Source organism: Dicentrarchus labrax, unplaced genomic scaffold (genome assembly GCF_905237075.1).
Source record: "Dicentrarchus labrax unplaced genomic scaffold, dlabrax2021, whole genome shotgun sequence".
Lineage (NCBI taxonomy): Eukaryota > Metazoa > Chordata > Actinopteri > Moronidae > Dicentrarchus > Dicentrarchus labrax.
In genome coordinates this window covers 9,437,518-9,460,909 of record NW_026136717.1, presented here as the reverse complement: position 1 = coordinate 9,460,909, position 23,392 = coordinate 9,437,518, and the positions used below count along the sequence as shown (strand labels likewise).

At 39.5% G+C, this 23,392-nt stretch overlaps 1 protein-coding gene across 4 annotated transcripts in view; it reads right to left on the bottom strand.

Annotated features, from left to right (window-relative positions):
* Positions 1 to 23,175, bottom strand: part of kcnip4a (potassium voltage-gated channel interacting protein 4a) — a 137,669-nt gene extending 114,494 nt beyond the window's left edge. The window contains exons 1-2 of one of the 4 annotated variants that reach the window (XM_051428813.1): positions 6,848 to 6,916; positions 5,867 to 6,018 (exon numbers count right to left, since the gene is read on the bottom strand). In XM_051428813.1, the coding sequence (XP_051284773.1) occupies positions 5,867 to 6,005 (139 nt within the window). In that variant the 5' untranslated portion in view covers positions 6,006 to 6,018; positions 6,848 to 6,916. Of the gene's footprint in view, positions 1 to 5,866; positions 6,019 to 6,644; positions 6,731 to 6,847; positions 6,917 to 23,002 lie in introns of those variants that run through there. The other 3 variants (XM_051428811.1, XM_051428812.1, XM_051428818.1) reach the window with 3 other exon arrangements.
* Positions 23,176 to 23,392: the final 217 nt, after the last annotated feature.

The following is a 23,392-nucleotide window of genomic DNA, read 5'->3' as shown; positions in this document are numbered from 1 at the left end:
AAGAGTCACCAAGTCTGTGGAAAAACACCTGCATGTGGCAACAAATGCATATTTAATGATGTGTAGAATGAGTTCATGGTATAGCTTGGACAAAAGGACCCGGCTTGGTTACACTGATGACCGGCGCACAGTCACATGTTGAACCACCCGGCATCTCAGTTAGCAATATTCAATAGACAGGATGGAGTGTGAGTGTTGTCTGTCAACAGGCTACTTTAAGGTGTTTTACAAACAACACAGTTCGCTGGGGTCGCCTATTCTCTGACTAATCCATGGCTATTAGCTGCTAATCCCTGTATATCAACAGAGGTGTGCGGGTTATGGCCAACTCTGAGAAAGACAGCCCCCGGCTCACTGTTGTGTGACATAATGGAAAGTGCTTCTCGAACCATGTATGCTTTGGCTGGGTGATATTTGAGCCATTTATAGAATTGTTAGGGAACAGATTAACTGCATTGCCCAGTGACCAGCAGAAATTGTTTCTGCTGTAAATAAAGAAACAATAATGATTATATTTATTTATTTTCTACACTGAAAAACATTCATTTTAATAGTGTTGTAAAGCACTGTATCCCTGCAGTATAATAAAACAACATTGTATCCAGCAGAACAGAACCAAACATGCCATTACATCCGAGGCTCTGCAAGTGAAATATGCAGGATTACAAGTATGCGGAGATGTGAAACACGCTGGCCACTGCATTTCAACAAATTCGATGTCGTCATGTCAGAGCCCATTAGTTGTAAACAACGTCCAGTATTTTCTCTCTGGCTGTCACCAGTACTAGCTAGTGCTATGAATAAGATTAATGTTAGGGAGAGGTATCACTGTTGGATCCTTCCCCTCCTCATTCTCCAGCAACCCCTTTCACAACATATGAATCAAATGAATGACAACAGTAGCACATGTCTGCTTCTCAGCCAGCCAGAAGTCCCTGGGCAATCGCTCTTCTTACCCTCTCCTCCAAACTGAGAGGCTGCATGCTGCCTCAACTTCCCCTCTAATCCATCATTGCCTTTTCCCATTTCCACCTTACATCTACAGAGGATTGCACTCTTGACCAAGTGGGGAAGCAGATTAAAATGGAAAGTGAGTTGCTTTACCAATAGCAAACACGTGACCTAAAACTACTGGTCAATTTCTGATTCATAAAATCCTTCCCACCATATCAAATGGAGAGAATTACACTCATCAAGGACATACACCCCAGGACACACTTAATGATATTTAACGTTTTCTCTGAAATAGACCATCGTGGTGACTGGTATTATTTCTCAAGGTTTAAGGGTCCTTTTAGCAATACTTCTCCCCATGGTGTCAGACTGTTGGATGTGGTATCGCACTGTGAGCAAACGAGCAATTAAATTCAAATCAGTGAGGTGATGCAGTGGGATTTAGATGTGAAGTTATCACAAAGACATCTTGACGTGTGTAGAATTCTGAAAGCTGTCGGTTTTAGTCCAACAGCAAAAATGGATTGAGGAACACATACTATATTGAATTTACAACTTCCTCATAACGATTCATCACTGTTGACTTGGCCAAAACAGTAAGCAAATCAATTTTCAGGCTATTTCTGTGCTGTTTGAAGGACATGACCCTGGCATGCAGTCCCAAGGTGGTGGGATTCTGCCACCTATAGCTTCGCTAGGTAAAGACATGGAGAACAGTGGGTATGCAAGTGGAAATACACCTATCAGCCATAACACTATGACCACCTGGGCACCCTGGCTCGTTTTGATCCGACCACACGGGCCGGCCTTCACTCCCCACATGCATCAATGAGCCTTGACCGCCTATGACCCTGTCTCCGGTTCACCACTTTTCCTTTCTTGGACCGCTTTTGATAGGTACTGACCACTGCAGACCATGGACACCCCACAAGAGCTGTAGTTTTGAAGAGGTCATCTAGACATCGCAATTTGGCCCTTGTCAAAGTTGCTCCTCATGCTGCCCATTTTTCCTGCTTCTAACACAAACTTTGAGGACAAAATGTTCAGGTGCTGCCTAATATATCCCACCCACTGACAGGTGTCATGATAACAACATAATCAGTGTTATTCACTTCACCAGTCAGTGGTCATAGGGTTATGCCTGATATATATATAGAAAAAAGATGAAACTGTGAAACAGCATGTCTGGATTGCATGTCTAAAGTTATGCTGATCTGGCACAGATTTTAGTAAAGTATCAGCCAGAGAGTGTAAAGGTGTTCTGGCTATAGTGGGAATTAAATGGCACTGCATCACAGATTTTTTTATTGACTGAGTTCTGTTACAATCAGGTTACAAAGAGATCAAGTAAAAAAACTTGTATTTCAAATAGAAAAAAAAACAATGATATACTGTACTCTATGCTATGCGCTTGATGTCCAATCATAAAGCAGAATGCGAGTGGAGCATCCATATTCATATATGCCAGCCATCATATTGTGCTGCTTTGAAACTATCAGCAAAAAAACACATCTTAGCTATAGAGAGTGCATTTGGGGCCACTGAATTACTACTGCAGTGCAGGCATTCAGTGAATTTATGACAGTATCAACAACTGAGTGTTAAAAGACGTGATGCATTCGGGGGAAGGACTGTTGTCTTGCAGGGGTGGTGTATAGGATTAAAGTGGACTTGACTGGTGTTGATATTGTGTCAGCCCTTTCATAGAAGCCAGGTAAATAACCACAGCATACTGCATTATTTAGAATAAACATTTGTCATATTTAAATAGCCTACAGGCTTAGTGTTGTTCTTTTGGTGCTTTTCAGGCACCGCTGCAGCAAATGTACATGTTCGGTGATACACACTTCATCATAATCAAGTGCAATGATTAACTTTTTGTAAAATTGCATATTATTCAAGGCAGTGCAACTAAACTGCTCAGTCCAGAAAACAGTACATCATGTTAGCCATTAATTTATTCTTTTAGCGTGCTGCCCTCTCCTGGCAGTACAGATGAGGTGCAGTGATGAATTTCTACCATAAAAGGTGTCCAGAGTAAAAGTACACAGGAATTTTAAAAAGGTGTCACAAACTAATGCCATTCTAATTCTTAAAAATAAAGCTCAACTTAGTACATCGGAGACATTTTCACAGTTGTGAGTATGATACATAGGGACAATCTACAAAGTGGTGTTGAGTAAAAAGTCATAATTCTTTAATGTAATGTTAAACAACACTCACTAAGAACATCGTAGTAAACTATCAACTGGTTACATATAAATCGGATCCAAAAACAAGCTAGAAACACTTAGGGACATACAGTACTTTATGTCATTATCTCCCTCAGAGGACAAAGCAACTGACCCACTTGAGTGCGTCATAGAGACAGCGGGGATTCGTAAAATGCTCCATCAGAGCAGGCGTATGTACCATGGGCACAACATGGGGCTTGTGTATTTCTAGAAACACCTGCTTTAGTGAGCATGCTCATTTTCTGGAGAGTGCTCCAACATCCGGAGGGTACAATTGCCACCTGGCAGGTTTAGAGTGTGAATGTCTGCATGCTGGGAGGTTATTCTGGGTGACACCAGGAGATAATGTTATTAGTTTGAGACACCACCTAATGACAAGAACCCCCAGGAACAAACATATGCTACGAGAGAAGGCTTTAAATCCAAAATAGTTGTTGAATTATCATTGCTGTTAATTTGTGCTCTCTAATTCAGTTTTCTTGATGTTTGCATTAAATGCAGACAGACAAATAAATGGGTAAAACCCACAAGTGACAGTGGTGCTCAGCTTTCTGGCATGGGAAATTTCAATTTCATACCTATATAAAGATGGGAAGCTCATAAAAAGTTTTTGTCTTCCTTTCGCAGTATACCACTGTGTTCCTGTTTCACCTACCTCGAGATACAACTTAAGGCAGTATGAAAATGCAACCTGCCCCGGGAAGGAAGCAGCATGCTTCCAATGAGAGAGAGCAGTCAAAGGAATGAAAGTCTGAACAAATGCTCTGTCTAATTCAAAATGTGGCTGACAGAAACACCTGGGTCCTGGTGTGGCTCCAGCTGTGGGCGCCGGCTTGCATGTTATTAGAGGGAAAGATTCAAATGAAACCCAAACAGGGAAACCCAACCTAGGGATAAGTACAAGAAGAAATTATACTGATTATGTGATCTTAAAACTGCACCTGCCCCAATGTAATCCATACAGAATGAGAAAAGCTTTTGCTTTCAACAAAAAGCGCATATGTATAATTTCTCTTCTCTTATTCATGACAAGAACAGCTGTTTTAGAGTCTCTGTTGTTGTTGTTTTCCCCTGCAGAAAAATCTTCACTGCAGATGTCATTTAGTCCCTACAGTGATATTTGTGACTGTTTAATAGCACCCTAAATCATACCCAAACACAACCCATTTATCTGACAAGCCATATCAATGTGGAACATAGAGTAACTATTTAATAGCTATAATGAACACAGGAAAAGAAACTTTCTGTGGCAAAATACACACACACACACACACACACACACACACACACACACACACACACACACACACACACACACACACACACAACACACACAACTTCAATGCCACATTGAATAGCAATTTATTCACAAAAAAGGGTTTTACCGTGTTTTTATTTTTATTTTAAACATATAATCGAGTTCTCAAAAATCTGCTATTCATAATAAAAAAATCTTAAAAAAAGACAAAAATGCATTTAAATTATTTCCTTATTTAAGAAAGGGTGCATGAAGGGACTACTCCTTTGTATTTTACTGCCTGGTATGTTGCCGGTTCCAGAGTCAAGGAATAGTAGCTATAAATCCTATTTTATATGGCTATATTGCCATTGTGAATATATAACCCAAGAAGTAATCGATAGCGATCTAGGTGAAAAGCGAATTAATTTATTGAAGCTGTCGACTGTGACTCATGGTGCAATGCGTTTTGATCATTTTTCACTCCTGAAAAATCATAAATTCTGTTGTTCCTATAAAGGTGAAAAGACGACTGATCAATTCAACATTAATATGTTGTAAATGGCGTTGACAGCCATACAGTACATTCTGCACTCCAGTGCCTCTCTTCCATTTGGTCAAATCTCAGGTTAGTACATGGGCATTCAATGGGCATATCTGTTACTGTTAAATTCAATCTCAAATATGTGTAATTAGATTAGACACATTAGGTTTTGCAGTCCTCTTTAAGTGCACACTGTACTATTAATAACTCCCTGACGTGTATCTGGAACTTTCTTAGCTCTCCAGTTTTGATAACAACTTTCTCTGCACATATTTACTTAATGTTTTCTCATTGACTTTCAGTGCAGTAAATGTTATTCTATCCTTGTTTTTGTAATAAATTATGTGATAAATGTTTTTGCCATCAGCAATGCACCCTGGGCATAAAATTGCAAAATTCACCTGGCACCTTCCAGGTTATAAAAGATATATACGTATATACGAAGGAATTGAGTACTTAACCTTACAAAACCTTTATTGTGATTTTTATAATCACCTCTGCTATCTGAGCACTGATTACACACAACCCAACCGCTTCTTTTTTCATTGCAAAGAATATATCTAAGATTCCTTAAAGGCCAACTATAACGTCACTTTTGTTTCATAGAAAAAATTTTCATTAGTCCTTCACTCTGTGAAAGTACCCTACTTTTCTTTATTCAAAATACACCACATGTAATCACTAGCCAATTTATCTTAGTTTTTGTTCATCTTTAGAAACCCTATTTAATCAGCTGAGACATGGGAAAACAAAAATCAGACAAACTCTGACTAGAATAATATGTTGAAAACCAATTATCCTACAGTGGGGATTAGAGGCAGTTAAATGACTTTCAGATTCATGGAGTACACCACTTTGGTTCTACATATCTGTAGTGATTAGGCTGTGTTTTTGTACCTTTTGGGTTTGGCGAAGCCCATGTGATGATGCGCCGCACCAGGCAGCAGTTGAGCAGGACTTTCTTGGAGAAGCCATGGTCTTTACGGAAATGCTGCAGGTCCTCCCTCCACTGGGTCCTTTTGGTTGGTGTACACATGGCTGGAACTGCTCTATTTTGAAATATAGTGTGGCTTTATTTTCAAGTAAATCCTGTACAGATACTGGCCTTATCATACGGGTACTTCTCAAATGTCTGTGAGTTTGTAGTAAATATATTTCTAAATAATAACACAGAGGTGATTATTATTAGCCTCATAATTCAAATGATGACCCCTTAACTGACTCTGGTCAACACTGAAACACAAATGGCCACAGCCACTGCAGCATGCAAAACAAACTGTCACAAGTTCAGGCAATACACCAGAGAACATATGCTAATTAGATATGATTTTTTTGCCCCCAGTTATGCATAGCCATAATGAAATGCAAGACATTTCAGCATGCCCTTTTGGAACCCGGAAAATGCTTGTCTTATGTGTCCTGAGCTGCTGTTTCAAGAAGGCAAGTTATTCTTCCGGCTATTTGAGGACTAGTGATGGTAAAAGTAAATACACCAAGCAGATTGTCCTAATGCAAACTGGCATGCAACGATCCCTTGCCAACAATCTGCTTCGCACTAATAGATTTTCAAATGAAACCAGCAGACATCCTAATTGCCTCCAGATAATTATCCCAGAGTCAAACATGTACGATTTTATGATACTTCTAAATAAAACATGACCTAGCGATACCCTACCTCATTCAGTACTATCATTACAATCCCCCCTCAAGGTCCCATTTCAAGAGCAGAAGTTTCAGACATCAACACACCACACATCATGCAACCACTCTGACTGGAGGGTTTTTGGTTTGCTCTCAGAATTTATATCCCCCAATGCACAGAAATTGAGGTCTGCAAGGGCTAACTGTTATCAATTGTCCCTCTGAGCATCATCTTACCTTGCAGGCTAAAACACGATGTGCTCTCTCTGCTCCCTCAGTCTGCAAGTGATCCTCAGGTTTCACACAAGCACTTTTCCTTTCCTGAGCTGATCAACAGAGTGTGAAAGGGGGTGGGAGGAGGAGGAGGAGGAGGTGGAGGAAGAGGAGAGCGAGGACCGCTCTGTGAAGCAGAGAAGGTGAATGAGTGAGAGGAAATCGCTGGAAGAGCTGGCTTTTGGTTGAAGTTAGAGGACCATGTGTGTGTTTTTATTCAAGTATCAGAGGAAGAGGAGAGAGTCGATGATGCTGGTGGCTCTGCATCAACAGTGGATGCCTTTGATCATCCTCCTGGAACCCTTTAAAAACACATGAAAGCCACACACACACACACACACACACACACACACACACACACACACACACACACACACACACACACACACACACACACACACACACACACACTCTACAACAAATCAGAAAAATCTATAGTTTCAATTCTCCAAAAGGTTATAAAACTTCTAACTAATAACTCTTCATGTTTTTTGGTACAGAATAAACACATTCAACACAGTATGAAAAAATGTCAAGTAACAAAAGTTGACATTGAATGTGTCATATAATTCCTGTATCTGAATCAAACTTTTTAGACCTTTAAACTGTATTTTGGCAGGGAAGCACCAAAGTAATTACAGTTCAACCTTAGGGGAACAGCTATACTACATTACATGGCAATCCATCCGGTTTTTGAGATATTTCAACATCACCTATTGATTGCACTACAGGAAAAGTTCATATGTCAATATGTGCTGTAGGTGTTGAGATATTTCAGTGGATAAGTGAAACAGTTGGCCTGCTGGTGTTGCTAGAGGAAAGATCATGGGATCAACAAAGTCTTAATTCTCAAGGGTTTGGACCACATTAGTGGACTGGCCTGATCAACTGACCGACGTTGCCGTGCCTAAAAACGATACCTAGCCCTCAGTAAGAATTGGCAGCATGATTTTTGTGACCGATTGTTTTACTACATTTTGGCAGCTATAAATCAGTTTCCAAAAAGGCCACAATGAAAAACGTGAATTAAGCACATAAGCATGCATAGACTCTTCTGGGTAGTGAATCACAAATATCCCTGTAACTCCAAGCTTTGTCCCGTACCCGTCCATGTCCTCTGATCTCTGTGTGATCTCGTTTTTGATCATTTTAATTAACAAGACACACCCATTAATGTCCGATACTTGTGTTATTACAAATAAAAATGATGTGGCAGATCAATCTAACTGGAGGGCATATGTAGACGTATTTTGCACTCTTTTCTAAACTCTGGAAAGTTTGCATACCACAGCACAGCCATTACTGCATAGACTTTACTACCATGAATTATTATTACCACAGTGTTAATGTCTTCCAGAATATGTTGGCAGTGGAATTTTGTCAGCACTGCTCAAATCAACCTTTTTATTTATGCTACGACATACAGTAAGTGTCATACATTTACATACATCATATGCAAATGATTTGTCCCTGGTCATCGGCCAAATGGGCTTACGCTTAAATTTACATGCACATAACATTAACTACCATGCAGTGATAGATGGTTATGCTTAAGGGGAGACAGCAAAGCTAAATCTAATTGCTTCCCCTGAGATGAGCAAGGCATACTCTGTACCTGAGAAGACAAAGGGGGGGCCCTGGACAGAGAGCTGGGAATGGAGCCATCCTTTCCCAGCAGGCTGAGAGACACGCCTGATTGAAAAGAGCGAACAGATTGGTTGCAGTGTTATGGTATGATATGGATTCTGTGGTAACACTTGTTTGGTAAGCACAGCTCAAGGTACGCCCACATCCTGAGGGAGAGCTCTTGAAAGCTTTGTCCCCAATACAGTGAATAATTTATATTCAAGAAGCCATTGCTGCTCATTGATAATCAAGACCACCTAAGTCAAGTAACAATTCCAAGACCTGGTACAGTGTCAAGACCAGGTTTATTGAGCGTTTTTTAACTCCTCCAGTTAGATTGGTGTGTTATAATCTTTCCAAAAAAAAGAAAAAAAACGATCAATAATTATTAATGAACCCAGTCATTGCAGCACACTGTTTTGGAGGGTTGGGTACCTCATGAACAAATGTTGGTACCTGAGAGAGAATCTGGGTGAGAGAGTAACTTAGCTAGCAGTGGTTCTCAACCTGGGATCTGGGACCCCCATAGGTCCTTGAGTCAAAACTTGACAGACAACACTTGCTGCAATATTTATATTGTGAAATGCAAAGCTGGCCAGACCAACCTGTCTTACCTGAATAAACACCTAAAATACATAACACATAATATATCTAAAAGCTGAAGAGTATACAGTGTTCAACAGTCTGAAAGCCAGGTCCCCCGCAGCAGCTAATGTTAGCACGGCCTGCAGCCAACACCGAAGAAGTTGAACCCTCCATGGACCACGAAACTGAGTGAGGCATCAACATCTTCAGGGAATTAATTAGCTAGTTGGATAACTGAGTGAGAGAAGTTTGCAATTGCATTTCTGTTATTACAGAGAGTAAAGTACTGAAAAAAGGTACCGGTACCAAAGTCCAGGTGTCGAGACATTTTTCTAATAAGTCGGTGGAGATCAAAACCATGCTAAAAGGAGAATGAATATTGTACTACTATTAATCACAACTCTAATGCTTATATGACTCCATATATGCTGGATGTGTAAACAGGAAACTGATGGCTAACCTGTTTGCCATATCAACATTATTGTGATAACATGCCAATGCTGTGCTTTCAGCTTGGTTTGCTGCCCTCAATTGACAAAAAAATATTAAAATATTAAAAAAATTAAAAATAATTAAATATAAATTCTGAATAACAAATTAAATAATCAAACGATGAACAACCTTTAAACACAGCTTAGCATTGTAAAACTTTAATAAAAGTGTAAAAGTTCAATGTTATCGATTACATCTGTGTAGTTTCTGCTATAAGATGTCCAAATGTCTGTAGTAAATAGACCTTTAATGGAAAATGGATCTTTGAAAAATGAACATAAATATACAAAGTGCAGTTAATATCCAAAAATACCAGTGAAATATGTTCAAGACCAGCAATAGTCTAACATCAGGACAATCACACAAACAAAATGTTAGGTTACTTTCTGTATATGCATGCGTAAGGACATGGAGCTAGATATGAGGCAAAGGGAGTTGCAGTTTTTTTTGTAACACCCTATAGTTATTCAAGCCTTTGACAAATCTGAATGTTATTGGGGGAGGGTGGATCAGTCCCCCCATCCAGTCAGTCTGTTACGATTATCTGTCCTGCTCAAGTCAATCCATGAAAAATTACTGATATACAATCCACATACATTAGCTGCTGCTGAACGTAGACTTTTAGGTGCTGCGTGGTTTGTGTATGAGATATATATATTGATGTTTGTGGATCCCTTGCACACTTAAATCTTCATTGTTCCTCTAATACAGACACTTATTGATTATGTCAGAAGCAACTTGCTGTAATATATTCAGAAATCAATTCAGACAGCCAGCTTAGGTGGAGTGGATTTAGAGTTATATTGTATTATAAATATGTACACAGTTAGTAGCCTATTTGGCATCAAGGTTCTGACTTTGTCACCCCCTGAAAACATAAACAAAGATCAGCATGAAGTGGATTCTGCAGTACAAAATTGGTCACCAACCACTGTGTAGTCATCCAAGAACAAGACAATGTCTTCTCATGAAATGCAGAAGTGATAGGCAGATGACCATTAACAACACTGAGCTCAGCATTTATAGCATTTATTTAGTTAAAATATTTTTCTAATGCATTGCTGACCTTGTGGGTAACCTGTGTCTAGCGGTTTTGTTGTGAAAGTCTTTCCTGGTGTGTATGGGGTGCGTAAATAAGCTAAGGTTGCAGTATAATAGTTACTGAAAGGATGTTTGTTGTGTTTGCTGCCACAGAAAATAAATACAAAGTCCCTGTTTATGTAACGTAATACTGCGTTGTTTTGTAGCAGAGTTGAACCTGGCTAGTTAGTGGCTACGAGTCAGATTAAAGACAATTAAAGAGCCTAAACCAGAGATCTCCCAAATACATTTTAGAGCTGCAGAGCTGGAATCCCCTGGTATAGCAATCAGAGTGATCAGATGGATGATTCACTGATTGCAACTAAGTAGTATTCTGACATAACACAGACTACAAAGGGAAATCATAACACATCCAATGCCAAAATCTTGTCCCTTGCCTACAGATTCTGCAATCATATACAGATATCTGTTTAGATTAATACACAGGTAGCAGTAGGTATAACAGAAATATGTGCGCAGACATGAGCAGCCAGCATATGCACACATGCAGCCTCACAGGTAACTGATAATACCAAGCAAACATACACCAACTAAAGAAAGCCAAGCCATCTACGCACAATAGGCTCGTTAGTATAAGCAGCAAACACTTTGTTTGGGGAAGCAAAGATCCCCAGGCAGCTCAGTGAGCTTTGAGGAAGCTTGCTAGAGTTGTTGAGGACCCAGGCTGCCTGCACAGACAGGAACAGCTTGTTTGAGGTGGCGTATGAGGTAGCAGCAAAAAATCCATTATATTCCTGAAGTGATGATACAACTGTTGTCAGGCAAGCTTGCTATAGCAGCAGCGGTACAACAGAGGTAACGAATGTAAAAAAGCAGGCAGTGTATTGCCAAGTAAACAGGAACTTTTAGGTGATGTGTGGTACTGATTTTAGTGTGCTTGTGGATCACTTGCACATTTAAGTCTTAATTGTTTCTCTATTAAATACACCTATTGATTAAGATTAAAAATCCAAACCCATTTGCCGATATGTACTGTAAAAAAAGTTAAGACAGTTTCTGTGTTTCTTTTCTTAGGAAATGGTTGAGGTTATTATTGGTTTGGTTTGGATGGCTGCTGTAATTATAAATTATATAACATATATATTGGGAAAAATGCTGCTAATGCAGGATGACAACTGCTCCACCCGGCTAAATCTTTCTTGTGCTGGAAGCCTCAATGTGTCCAAACCTGAATAAACATTTCCACACAATTAAAATAATGCTATTTATAACTTCATTTAGGCCTTTGGTCTATCTGGCCTTCAGGGCATGAAAATTGCTGCTGGAAACAACTTTACGTTGCATTATTTCATCATACACATGAAAACAAAGAACACAATACACTGCTACAACCTGAAGCCCTTTCATTTTAAATGCACTTAGACTCTCTGTCTTTTACATGAATATGTACTGCCTTTTCAAAGCAGCAAACACATAAAATAACTAACATCCCAAATTATGTTTTACTGGTTGGTAAGGTCTGCTGTCAGCAATGTTAGTATACAAAATGCAATTGTGTTCAAGGAGGTTTCCTGTTTTTACAACTTGAATCAGTTTCTTAATTTCACTATATTGTTTAGAGATTACTTGAGTACAGAGTACAATGTTATCATTAATAGAAAAGATGGGACAATCCTCTGTAAATAGTTGTACTAAACTTTAACGATCTTTAAAGATCATCATGTTCCTGAAAGAATAATAACATAAAATAAAACATAAAAAAAAAAAAAAATCAACAAGCATCAGGCTTGCCGATTCAGAACCAGTCAAACACTGCATCGTTTGTATCTGGCACTGCGACTCTACTCTCTTCGTTCTCAGTGTTGCGGGTGATTTTGGAAAAGCTTAAGGAATATTAACAACCCTGCTATCTCAGTATAAAGTGATGGAAAACACACATTAAAGACAACAGGCTCATTTGAACCAAGCCCTGCATTTCCATAAAACCTTACAAGGATAATGCAATAGGCCATTACAGAAGCCATTACCCATAGCAAAGGAGGTTGCTGCCCAGCAGCATCAGCAATATAACATGAATTCAGCTGCTCAATTTTTTTGAATCTTTTGGAAATTAAAACATTAATTTAGGCCTATCCTCATTGTTAGAGGTTTTAATGAAATCTATTACATAAGAATCTGACTATTTTAATTTATGTGTGTATGATATGGAGGGTAAAATGAGATGAAAGTGGATTGAAGCCAGAGATTAGTAAAATCTATTCTAAAATATTTGTCAAGATAGAAGGAAGACCTTTTTGTGTTATATTAGTTATACTTACACCTGTGCTCTTATATACCTGCTGCTTATACAATGTACTAACTAGACTTGTTTTTCTGCTACTGACATGTGTATGAATAGGCTGTGCTACAATTACACTTTAAGCACAAATATCACTTGTTCACTTGAAATACATCACTTGGTTTTTCTGCCCTGTCTTTTTTTTCTGTTTTATTTTGCCGATACTGTCAAAATGCCATAAATGTATAAACAAAGTGTTCCAAATCAAAGAAGGGAAACATTACATTTTAGTATGTAACTTTTTTAAATGATTGCCTCATCACAGCCCGTCCCCACTGAAATTTTAAACACACACACGCAATAGCTACATTGGAACCCTGTAAAAGATGCTGTCACAAGTTTGAGCGATAAACCAGAGTGCTCATTATTCTCTGTTGCAATAGCTTGAAATGAGCTGCTGCTTTCGATGCGATCTTTCCTTCCCAGCTCCAATGTCATAGTGGTCAGAGACCGTGTGGTTCAGTGTTAGCAGGTCAGTTGGTAGTCACAGCAGTGCCAGACAGACGACACATTGAGCTATGTGCATCTAGGCTGGCTGTCTCTCTCTGCCTCCGTCCAACACACAAACATACTTTCCCCTTCCTGATTTCTCACACACCCACCCACCGCGACCTTGTCCTCCAATGTGGCGGCTAAAATTAGCAGAATGCATGAGGGGAAACAACCCTGTGGATTAAATAAACTGCAATGCAGTATTTAAAGATGGGAGATATAGGCTCATCACGGTGAAGTCACAACTGTGTATCAGTATATCCCTTTCTCGTTTTGAAACACTAGAGCTCCATAATGGTGTCCTTGCGGAAACAATGATAGTTCACTTATTTACTTAAGATGACCTGAAATCGATACAATCACCTTTTGAACCATGGGGCCGAGTAATCTGATAGGAGGGAGAACGTACTGGCAATGAGAAAGCCAAGACCAGTGTCAGAGTTTACAGAAGGTGTCTATAACTTCTTTATATAATCTTGCGCTAAGAGAAGCTTCTTTCCTAGTTTGGTAGCATGTGAGGAGCCCTGTAGCACCAGAATGCAACTGGTTTATTCAAAAGTATTAAGAGCTTCAGCTGCAAAGACTAATCAAAAGGTCACACAAGATAATGAAAAACAGGCTGTGATACCCACCTAACAATCTTGCTGATACAATTATGTGTCAATCACAGCATTTGTTCATTATCATGCTTCAATTATGCACCAGCATTAATTATTGCATGAATAAGAGTTCAGCACTTTTTAAATGGGTAATTGTACAAAGCTCTTGGGAGAAGGCAACTCAGCATAATGAAAATGAATAGCGCGGACAGTCCATCAGTTCACATTTGCCTGGTTTCTCTCACACTTCCACTTGTTAAATGGACTGTGGCACTATGGCCAATGTAGCAGCCTGTTTTGTGAAAGAAGGAGGAGAAATTCAACACACAGCACATACTGCTAAGAGAAAGCTGTATACAATAGACAATAGCACACGTCTTTTAATGTGCACACTTTCAAACAAAGAAAAACCTTATACAAACCCACACACACAGACCCACACACACACACAGACACACACAGACCCACACACACACAGACCCACACACACACAGACCCACACACACAACACAGACACCACACACACACACACACACACACACACACACACACACACACACACACACACACACAGAGACACGCAGAGAACCTTTTACCACTTCCCTGCCCTCTGTGGGTGTGTGTCGTTTTCTGAGTCAATGTGTTGGAATGCTTCCATAAATTATTCAGCCGCAGTGCCTGCTATCTGAAGATAACAGTGGCTCTTTATCGGTCAGCGTGTACAGAGACACTGCGCCGGTGACTATACAAGCACCTAGAGGGATTTGGGGCACCTTCTGTGTAAGGATGCGTGTCATTGTGGCAGTGAAGCATACAAAAGAATATAGCCTATCTGGAGGTTTATGTTGTAAGGTCACTTTCATTTTCTCTGGGGATATTCTCATTTTCAGCTCATCAAAAAAGGTCTTTTTTTTTGCCACAGCATAACTAATGTAGACTAAAGATCAGGAAAGTTACCTGCTATCTATACTTTAGTATTTAAGACAGAGGCAGTTTCTGCAAAACTAATCCACTTACTGACAAGAAATCCACAAAAACCTGTTTGCCTACATCTACATCATAGGAATAGGAATCAAATATATCTATATACTATATGCATTTTATTGTTTTGTATAAACTTCAAGTACATTAATATCACTTTCAACCATCAAACTGCTTTTCGCACGTTTTCCAAATCGCCTCATGTTACCTAGTTTGCATTAATCATACAAATAATTTTTCTGATCAAAAAGAAAAACAGAATCTGACAAAGCAGCCACTGCTGAAACAATCATATCATTTTCAGTAATATTTGAAGCAACAATTCTAGAAATTCACTGCTTTCTTACTCCTCGTTGGTAATAAATTTCATAAACTTGGGTTTTGGATTGTTGGTGGGCCTAAACGAGCAATACTAATACATCTACCTAGGCTCTTGGAAACTGTGATGGGTATTTTTTTACTATTTCCTAACATTTTATAGATCAAATGCTCAATAGAGAAAATGATGGACAGATTAATCAATAATGACAAAAGCAGTTTCATCACCAATTATATCATCCAAACCTAGTTTGTTTGTTTTTTCAGGTACATCATGTAAGTCAATAACATCCCTTCCTTACATCTGGCCACATTAGAATGTACTACAATGGATACGCACTGACCGACATCTGACCCGATCTGGACCCATGAGATATATTAAGGTGGTAAAAGGTCAATAGAGGCACTCTACTGTAATGTCAATATGAATAAAATAATAAATAACACAATAAACAGTGCAAGGGCATCTGTCCACTCTATGCAGACTTATAGCTTAAAGCTTATTCTACTGCTGAGACACCATTGTCTCTGTATAACCACTTGGTGTCAGCCTTGCACATTGCATGGATGCCACAACTACCATACAGTATACAGATTCTTTCCACGATTTTCAAGGTTGAATGTTAGTTGACATAACATCTACTGATAATTACTTAAGCCACTGTAGATAGGCCTATTGACAGTCATTGTTATTCTATGCAAACTGCTGCTATTTCTAATCTATTTTCAGGTCTAACAAGATGGACTCATATGGCTCCTGTCAGTATGCTTTACATGTCATAATCTCCCATTGGAAAGACAGATATGTTTAATATTGTGTAGTCTATATTAAGTGCTGGCAGTACCCTGAAGGACACGGACTTTTGGCGGGACTAAAGCCCAGAATAGGCTTTTGAGCCCACCCATTGGGACAAGAAGAAAGACAGACGGACCCTCCAGTTGGCCACTCATGCCAGGACTGCCTCCACATATGGCCTGTATGATGTTTAGCTCTGACACCATTTCATCAAGGACTTCTTGGAAAAATGAATCATGCTAGACATATGGCTGATTCTTTAGCGCTCATTTCATTTTCTTTTTTTACTGTGGCATAGTAAATAAAGTAAGGTTGGGGGAATGAGATGTGACAAAGTTCCCAAGTTGGAACTGATCTCGAAGCACAAAATGTGTACATATGTATTGTTTGTGTTTGTTTGTAGAATGATCATTCAGGCAGGCACAGTGATAAATACTGGGATACTAGGATTACTGATTTGTGCAGGTAAGTCTGACAGTCCCAGGACATCTTATAAAAAAAAAAACATGCAAAATCAGAACTAAACTCAGTAACAGGATCTGAAAAGATGAAGAATGAATGAAAGCTGCCAGCAGAACAGAGCATAGCTGAAATATAGTATACGGCAGGATCCATATAATAATAAGGGAATAAGACTAATTAAAATGGACAGTCACTCATTTTCTATCTATGGATTTGTTAGATGCTGGAGTCTAACCCAGCATGCACATGAAAAGAGTCAGGTTACACTCTGGACAGGTATCCAGACAACACAGGGCACCAGGAATAGATACAAAGACACTACTACATTTCCCTTCTTTGTAATCTAGTAAACTATTTTCAAAAGGGAAAAAGTATTCTGTAGAAGTTTAGTGTCCTGCTCGGGACAGTTTACCAAAGTAGAAGTCAGGACCCACACAAGGGATCACAAGATTGTTACAGTGTGTAAAATCTCCAACATGCTTAGAAGGCAAAGCTGTATTCGAACGGCTGCAATCTGCAACTTCACCACTACATGCCCCAAAATCTTACACACAACCAGTGTGTAGGTGTAGACTGCAACTAACTGAACGATGCTTGTGTCTGTATTTGACGACCTGGGAATGAGAACGGGCTGTCAGGAGGAACTACAAACTTTAGATGGACATTTTCCATAGCTGGTTAAAAATCCAAAAGACATTTCCCCTATCTTCCTTGCAATCTCTTCAATTCTTAGCTTTTAAAAAAAATAAAAAATGCAAGAAACTTCTTGACAGGTTCGGCAGTTCCCTGCATATATTAAAACATATTAGCACGCTTGAAAGCAAGAAGCAAATGCTGCATCAGACATTTGATTCTTTTTACTGTCAGAATGACAACAAAGATCATCAATAAAAGATCCAACATTTAGGAGGATATATTATAATAAAAAATATTATAAAAATATTATAATATGCATAACTATGTTTTCATATAATATATGAAACAATAATCACCTGAATACAGGAATGGTTCTTTTTTTGTGACCTTAGAATGAGCCTTTATATCTACGGAATACTGCACATCCGCCATGTTGAACCCCCACATTTCTACAGTAGCCCAGAAGGGGGAAAACCAAACACTGGCTCTAGATAGGGGCATTATTTGCACACTTTATGGTTACCGTAGTTTCTCTTTGAATGCCCTGTAGCTAAAATTTTGAAGAGGGTGAAGAGGGAGTTGTGATCTACGACTACACCACTAGATGCCACTAAATCCTACTGGACCTTTAAATATGTATAAACTAATTATTTTTTAATAAGGCATCGGTAGCACAAAGTTATATGGAACTTTGAGCCTTATAACGTATCATTCCTTAAGAGAAGAGACAATTTAATGTGTGCATTGATCATTTGCTTGATTCTTACAAAAAAAACTGTTCTTCAGAGGTGCTTTGTGTACTACATATCGCTTTACAGTAATAAGACTTTTCGAAGAAGCACTTGAATTTCTGAACAGGTGAGAAATTTCAGATGACCAAAGTTCCTTTTCTATTCTGATATTTGCCTGGGCACTGGAAATGGGGTTTACCTCGATATGACCTTGGCACAAAGGAAAAAAAGATACGTTTACAAGCTGAGGCCAAGCGTTGCCACCCAGTTGGCATCGGCTGTTTGGCACTCTATCCAAGGAAGTCAAATGGAGTGAATCTGTGGCATAAACAAGCCTGCGGGTGGAAATATAAACATGAAAGACGACTGCGGCAATCATAAACAAGCACCTTATGTTCAGCTGTCCCTACAGTTAGAGCCACAGCAACAGTGCTTTGACCCTCCTTCCATGAGTTTCCTTTCTACATCCCAATCAGTCACTCTGTCTGTTCATCCATCACTGTCTTATTCCTCCTCTCCCTCTCTGTCCCCTGTATCCTCTTCACCTCACCCTGTCTCCTTCCCTCATTCTTCTCTGGCCTGAGTCCCAAGGCAGATGGTTCATGCGAGCAGATGCTCCCCACCCAGTCTCTCAAAAGGAAAAAACAAAGGCTGGATCCAAAGCAAACAAAATCTGCTGGAGGGTGCTCGGGAGACAAGCAGGGAAGTTCATGGTACAATTAATCCAGGATTTGACCAAGGACTGGCTTTTTATCGACAGGTAGAGAGCACACAGGTGGTCGACATGAAAAATCTACCAATGACAAAAACTTCTTTCTAGGTCAGATCTAGACACTAAGGAATACACTTAACTTCACAGCAGTTGGTATGCCATTAAGACCATCTGATGAGCCAGAACTGACTGTTTACTAAGTCAAACTGTCCAATTTCGAATCTATCTATAGAGTTAAGTGACTATAAAAGTCGGCAAACAGATCCCAAAAAAAAAAAAAAAAAAAAGAATCGGTGCTCCTCCAAGATTTCTTTATTGCAAAAGCCTGAAAGATTTCTCTTCATCAAGAGGTGCAAAGCTAGACTGGCTAAAGTCACACAATTACTTCTGTAATTTTCATAATAAAAAACAAATAAAACTGCACATGCCATCCAAAATGAAATGAAATTTTTTTTTATGAAGCTGCCACTTGCTAAAACTGTCACAGTCCTTAAAAACAATGTCCCAATTCTGAGTCTCCTTAAGTTGCCTTTAAATTATTTAATTAGAATAATCTTCCTTTCAAAGCCATCACACTATAATTTATTTTCATAACAAATCAAACGGCACATCTTTTGCTTTTACAAAGACAGAAAAACATTCAGATCTGTGATCGTGTGCTGCGTACTGTCAAAACGTTCCACTAAAAAGCTAAAGCACGCCATTCTGCTATCTGACAGATTTGGAGCAGTTTCAGATGGCAGCGTCACTGTGATCTCAGGACCCTGGCTGACAGATGCTGAGAAAACACACAAACACACATATGTGGTCAGTTCTCTACGCCATAAAATCTCAAAGCTGACATTTAAGAGCAGCAGACAAAGTCCACTATGGTTTCATCTTTTCCTTTTACAAAACAAATGCATGGCTTTTAGCACAAGGACTGGCCATCATCCAGGACATCCTCTCTATTAGTTACGATTAACTATATTTTTCTGGCTTCATCTGGGCACAATCCTGTCACCAACCCATTTTCAATAAAGAAAGTGGCTGTTTTTGTGCAGTCACCTTCAAACTCTGTATCCTGAAGTTTCAATGATTAGTGATAACATTGATAAATGCAGCAAAAGGACTGTTGCACTTGGTTGCATCAAAGCCAAAGTACATAACCCACTCTCTCAAACATTAAAATCCTGACTCAGCACTCATGTCCCAATTATCGATTATTACGTAGAGGTCAGTTTGTTCTGAGCGCAATTTGTGAAGTCATGCATATGCAGAGTTGTATTGGGACTGACTTTCTAGATAGGGATGCACCGATGTATCGTCCGGACATTGGTATCGGCTCCAAAACAGATGGTATTCACCGATACGTATCTATTGTATCGCATCAATTTTGTGCTGTTTAAATGTTGTTTTATTTGGGTTGTTTTTTTTCCTCCGTTTCCCAGCACTGGCACAAATTGCATGCCAAAACAGTATGTGCTCCATGCAGCAGCAAGGACAGTGAGTGGCTCTTCAGCTCTGCATCTCACATCTTACATGAGAAAAGAAATAGACTGACCTGTAACAAGGCAGAGATGCTTATCTTAGTAGATTTCTTTGTTTTCGGGGGGGAAAAGGGTGAATAGATAACATGCCTCGGCATCGGCAATCGGTCAAATTGTTAATTTAAACATTGGTATCGGCCCAGAATTTCCAATCGGTGCATCCGTACTCCGACACCGCACTCTCTTCCTTACGCTTGCACATGTCCCCACTGGTGTAGTAACATTGCACATACCTTATCGTTTGACTCACAGTAATCTACAAAGTTCTTAGTTTATTAACTAGTTCTGCTGGAAAATATTATGCATGTAGCCGGCTAAACAATATCCTAAGTAATTAAATGCAAATCAGAGTACATGAAGCACTGATTTAACAGCTATGATGTAATGTCTCATGGTAACACTTTTACTGTTTATGTTTTATTACGTAATGTTGTTTAGCACTGTCCAAGGCCCTGGGTATACAATACGAGGCTTAATTAGCAATGATAATTCAAAAAAAGAGGACATTGATCACGAAAAACGAATAATGGATACACCTTGTTCTCGACTGCTTCAGTGCAAAAGACGGAGCTAGCCGTGGTACTGAAAGTAACTCATTCAGAACAATAAACCTTACGGGGCTGCGTTTCATATATTGCCTTTGTGAAACTCAGGGATACGGTACTAAAAGAGAGAAATGTCTAGGGGAGCCTTTGGCTGGCACTGACAGAAGTTGCAATGATGATCTAAGAGAGCTCCAAGGCACTGATGCAAAGAATCACTGCACCAAGGAAGCAGCTCTTGGGAGGATCAACTCATGGCTGGGTGGCTGTAGCATTTTCGTGGGCGATCGTTACGTTTCAAGATTTCCCTGGGGACACCATGATGCGGTAGCCCACTGGGGACAAAGTGGTGGAGGCTTTAGAGAGTGAAGAAAGAGAGAAGACCAAAGAGTTGAGAAAAAATGCATATTTAGCAAAAAAGTATTGCTTTAGTGACATCATTTGGTTTCTCTCTACAAGGATCATGTGAAATTTAAGGCCACCTGACTAATGAGAAACTTGGTCAGGAATGGGAGCGAGGGAGAGGACAAGCATTAGTTACTTGCTGCTAGAGGCAAAGAATAAATAAAAATCCAAGTTAACAGGAATGCAGGTTTTTAAAATAAGCTACTTTTTGACAGAGATCAGCAATCAATACTCTTCAATATTATAACACCAAAACGGCAGTATCATATAACTGAGAAATTAAAGACAGCTGAGACTACAAGAGTGTGATGTCCTTACCACAAGTAACGCCTTATTCTGGTCAAAAACTGAACATTATGTTCCCTGTGCCCATATCAGTGATCTGCATTATTCATCCCCTTTGGAAGTATTTGTCAAAGTCTGCATGTCCTCATTAGTTGCCGTGCACTTTCCCATTTAATAGCAGTTATTTTAGCAGTTGCATACAATATTGTTTCCCATTCTTCATGCTGTGGGTTGGGGCTATTAATGGGAAATCTAAATTCCAGAGACATAGCTGAATAAAACATTTGCTGAAGGAGTATTAAGTTGGAGGGGAAACCTCTCGGCAGCTCAAATCTGTTTAAAACTTTGAAGGTATGACTCGTGTCCTTAACAATGGATAATTAGAAGTCAATTAGGCGTGCAAACAAACATTAACCTGAGCCAGGAGTGATGAGCAGTTAACTGCTCCTCTGGCTCTGAGAGAGGCAGTGAGGAGCCTGAGGGGAAACCTATGGACTATAACTGAGTGATCATTATTCTGGATGTCGGCCAAGTACCGTGGAGGGGGGGAACCCAGGAGAGGACTTGTGCTACTGAATCCATTATGGTCGTTTCTTTACTGATGCCCCTATGCCCATATACTCACATTCAATAATCCAAAAGGGGTTTTAAAAGTTTTGTGTAAACAAAGTGTAGGCTACAGTGGTAGATAAACATAAAAATAACTATTTCCATTGCAGCAGGGATTTATAAATCTTACCAACCAAAACTGAATTTGAATGCCCTGTACGTGAAATTATTCAGGAGAAACAGCAATAACGAAGAACAAACATTACTGCTGCCCAGTTGATTCTGACAAACTGGCTAAAGTCACCCATACAGAGAGCTGCAACCGACCATATTCTCCTTTCAAGAGAAGGCAAAAGTCCAGACAAAAACGTAGAAATGTACCTTTCAGAAACATGCAAGCCAAACTTTGCCATGAGAAAAATGACGCCAAACTCCATTTAAAATATACAAATTTAATATTGCCTTTCAACAAACACTAGCGTTAACTAGAAAGCGACTAACCTTACATAACCTGCCTACAATAAATCGATGTTGTGGACGTGAAAATGAGCTGAAATGACCATCACCCGTCAATTACTTCAATTAAATTTGAACTTTTTGCAAAGGAGTTAAATTGCTAGCTATCGCCAGCAACGGTCAATTTTAATGTCACATTAAACTAATGTGAACGTAAGGAAGACAGTGCTAAACAAGCTAAGTTAACATCAGCGTTAACGCTTTAAAAAGTTCATTTTTTATCAAATTACAGTTTATCAAAATTGTAGTTCCTTTAATTAAGAGCCGAATCGAGGAGTGGCCCTATAGTGACACAAAATACAAGTTGCACTGTCCCAAGTATACATTTCTTGACAGATAGGCAAGGCAATATTAAATTGCATCACTTAAGCTAGGAGTTTTGCCTGACGTTTTTCTCCACGCATGACCGAGCAGCACCGACCCCCCCCACCATTAATCACCAAATTATCGGTGACCACTCCAACACATGCGACCACTGTCCTACCAGGTGACGAAACAGCAGCCTCCACCCGGGCAGAAATTGTCTCCACTCTCTTTGCGTCCATAGTTTTCCCGTAAGGTGGACTTTTATTTGAGTCGAAAGACCCCCTCGTTTCAGCCACAGGAGCTCGTCGGTGCCGACTTGTAAACGTCTGGTACTAGTTGCTGCTCATTCAACTCCCAAGTTTCGCAGTGAGGGGGAGCGCCGGAACGCTGCACGTGCACGCGGTGTACTTGGCGGAAGCGCGCGTCAGTGGGGGAGTGTTTGGTGGCGGTGATGGTGAGTGTGTGTCTGGGGATTAGAAAAAAAAATACCTTTTGGTGGTTGTGTGTCATGATATGTATAGATAATTGATTGTTTATCATTTATTTAAAAAGAAAAACAAAACAAATA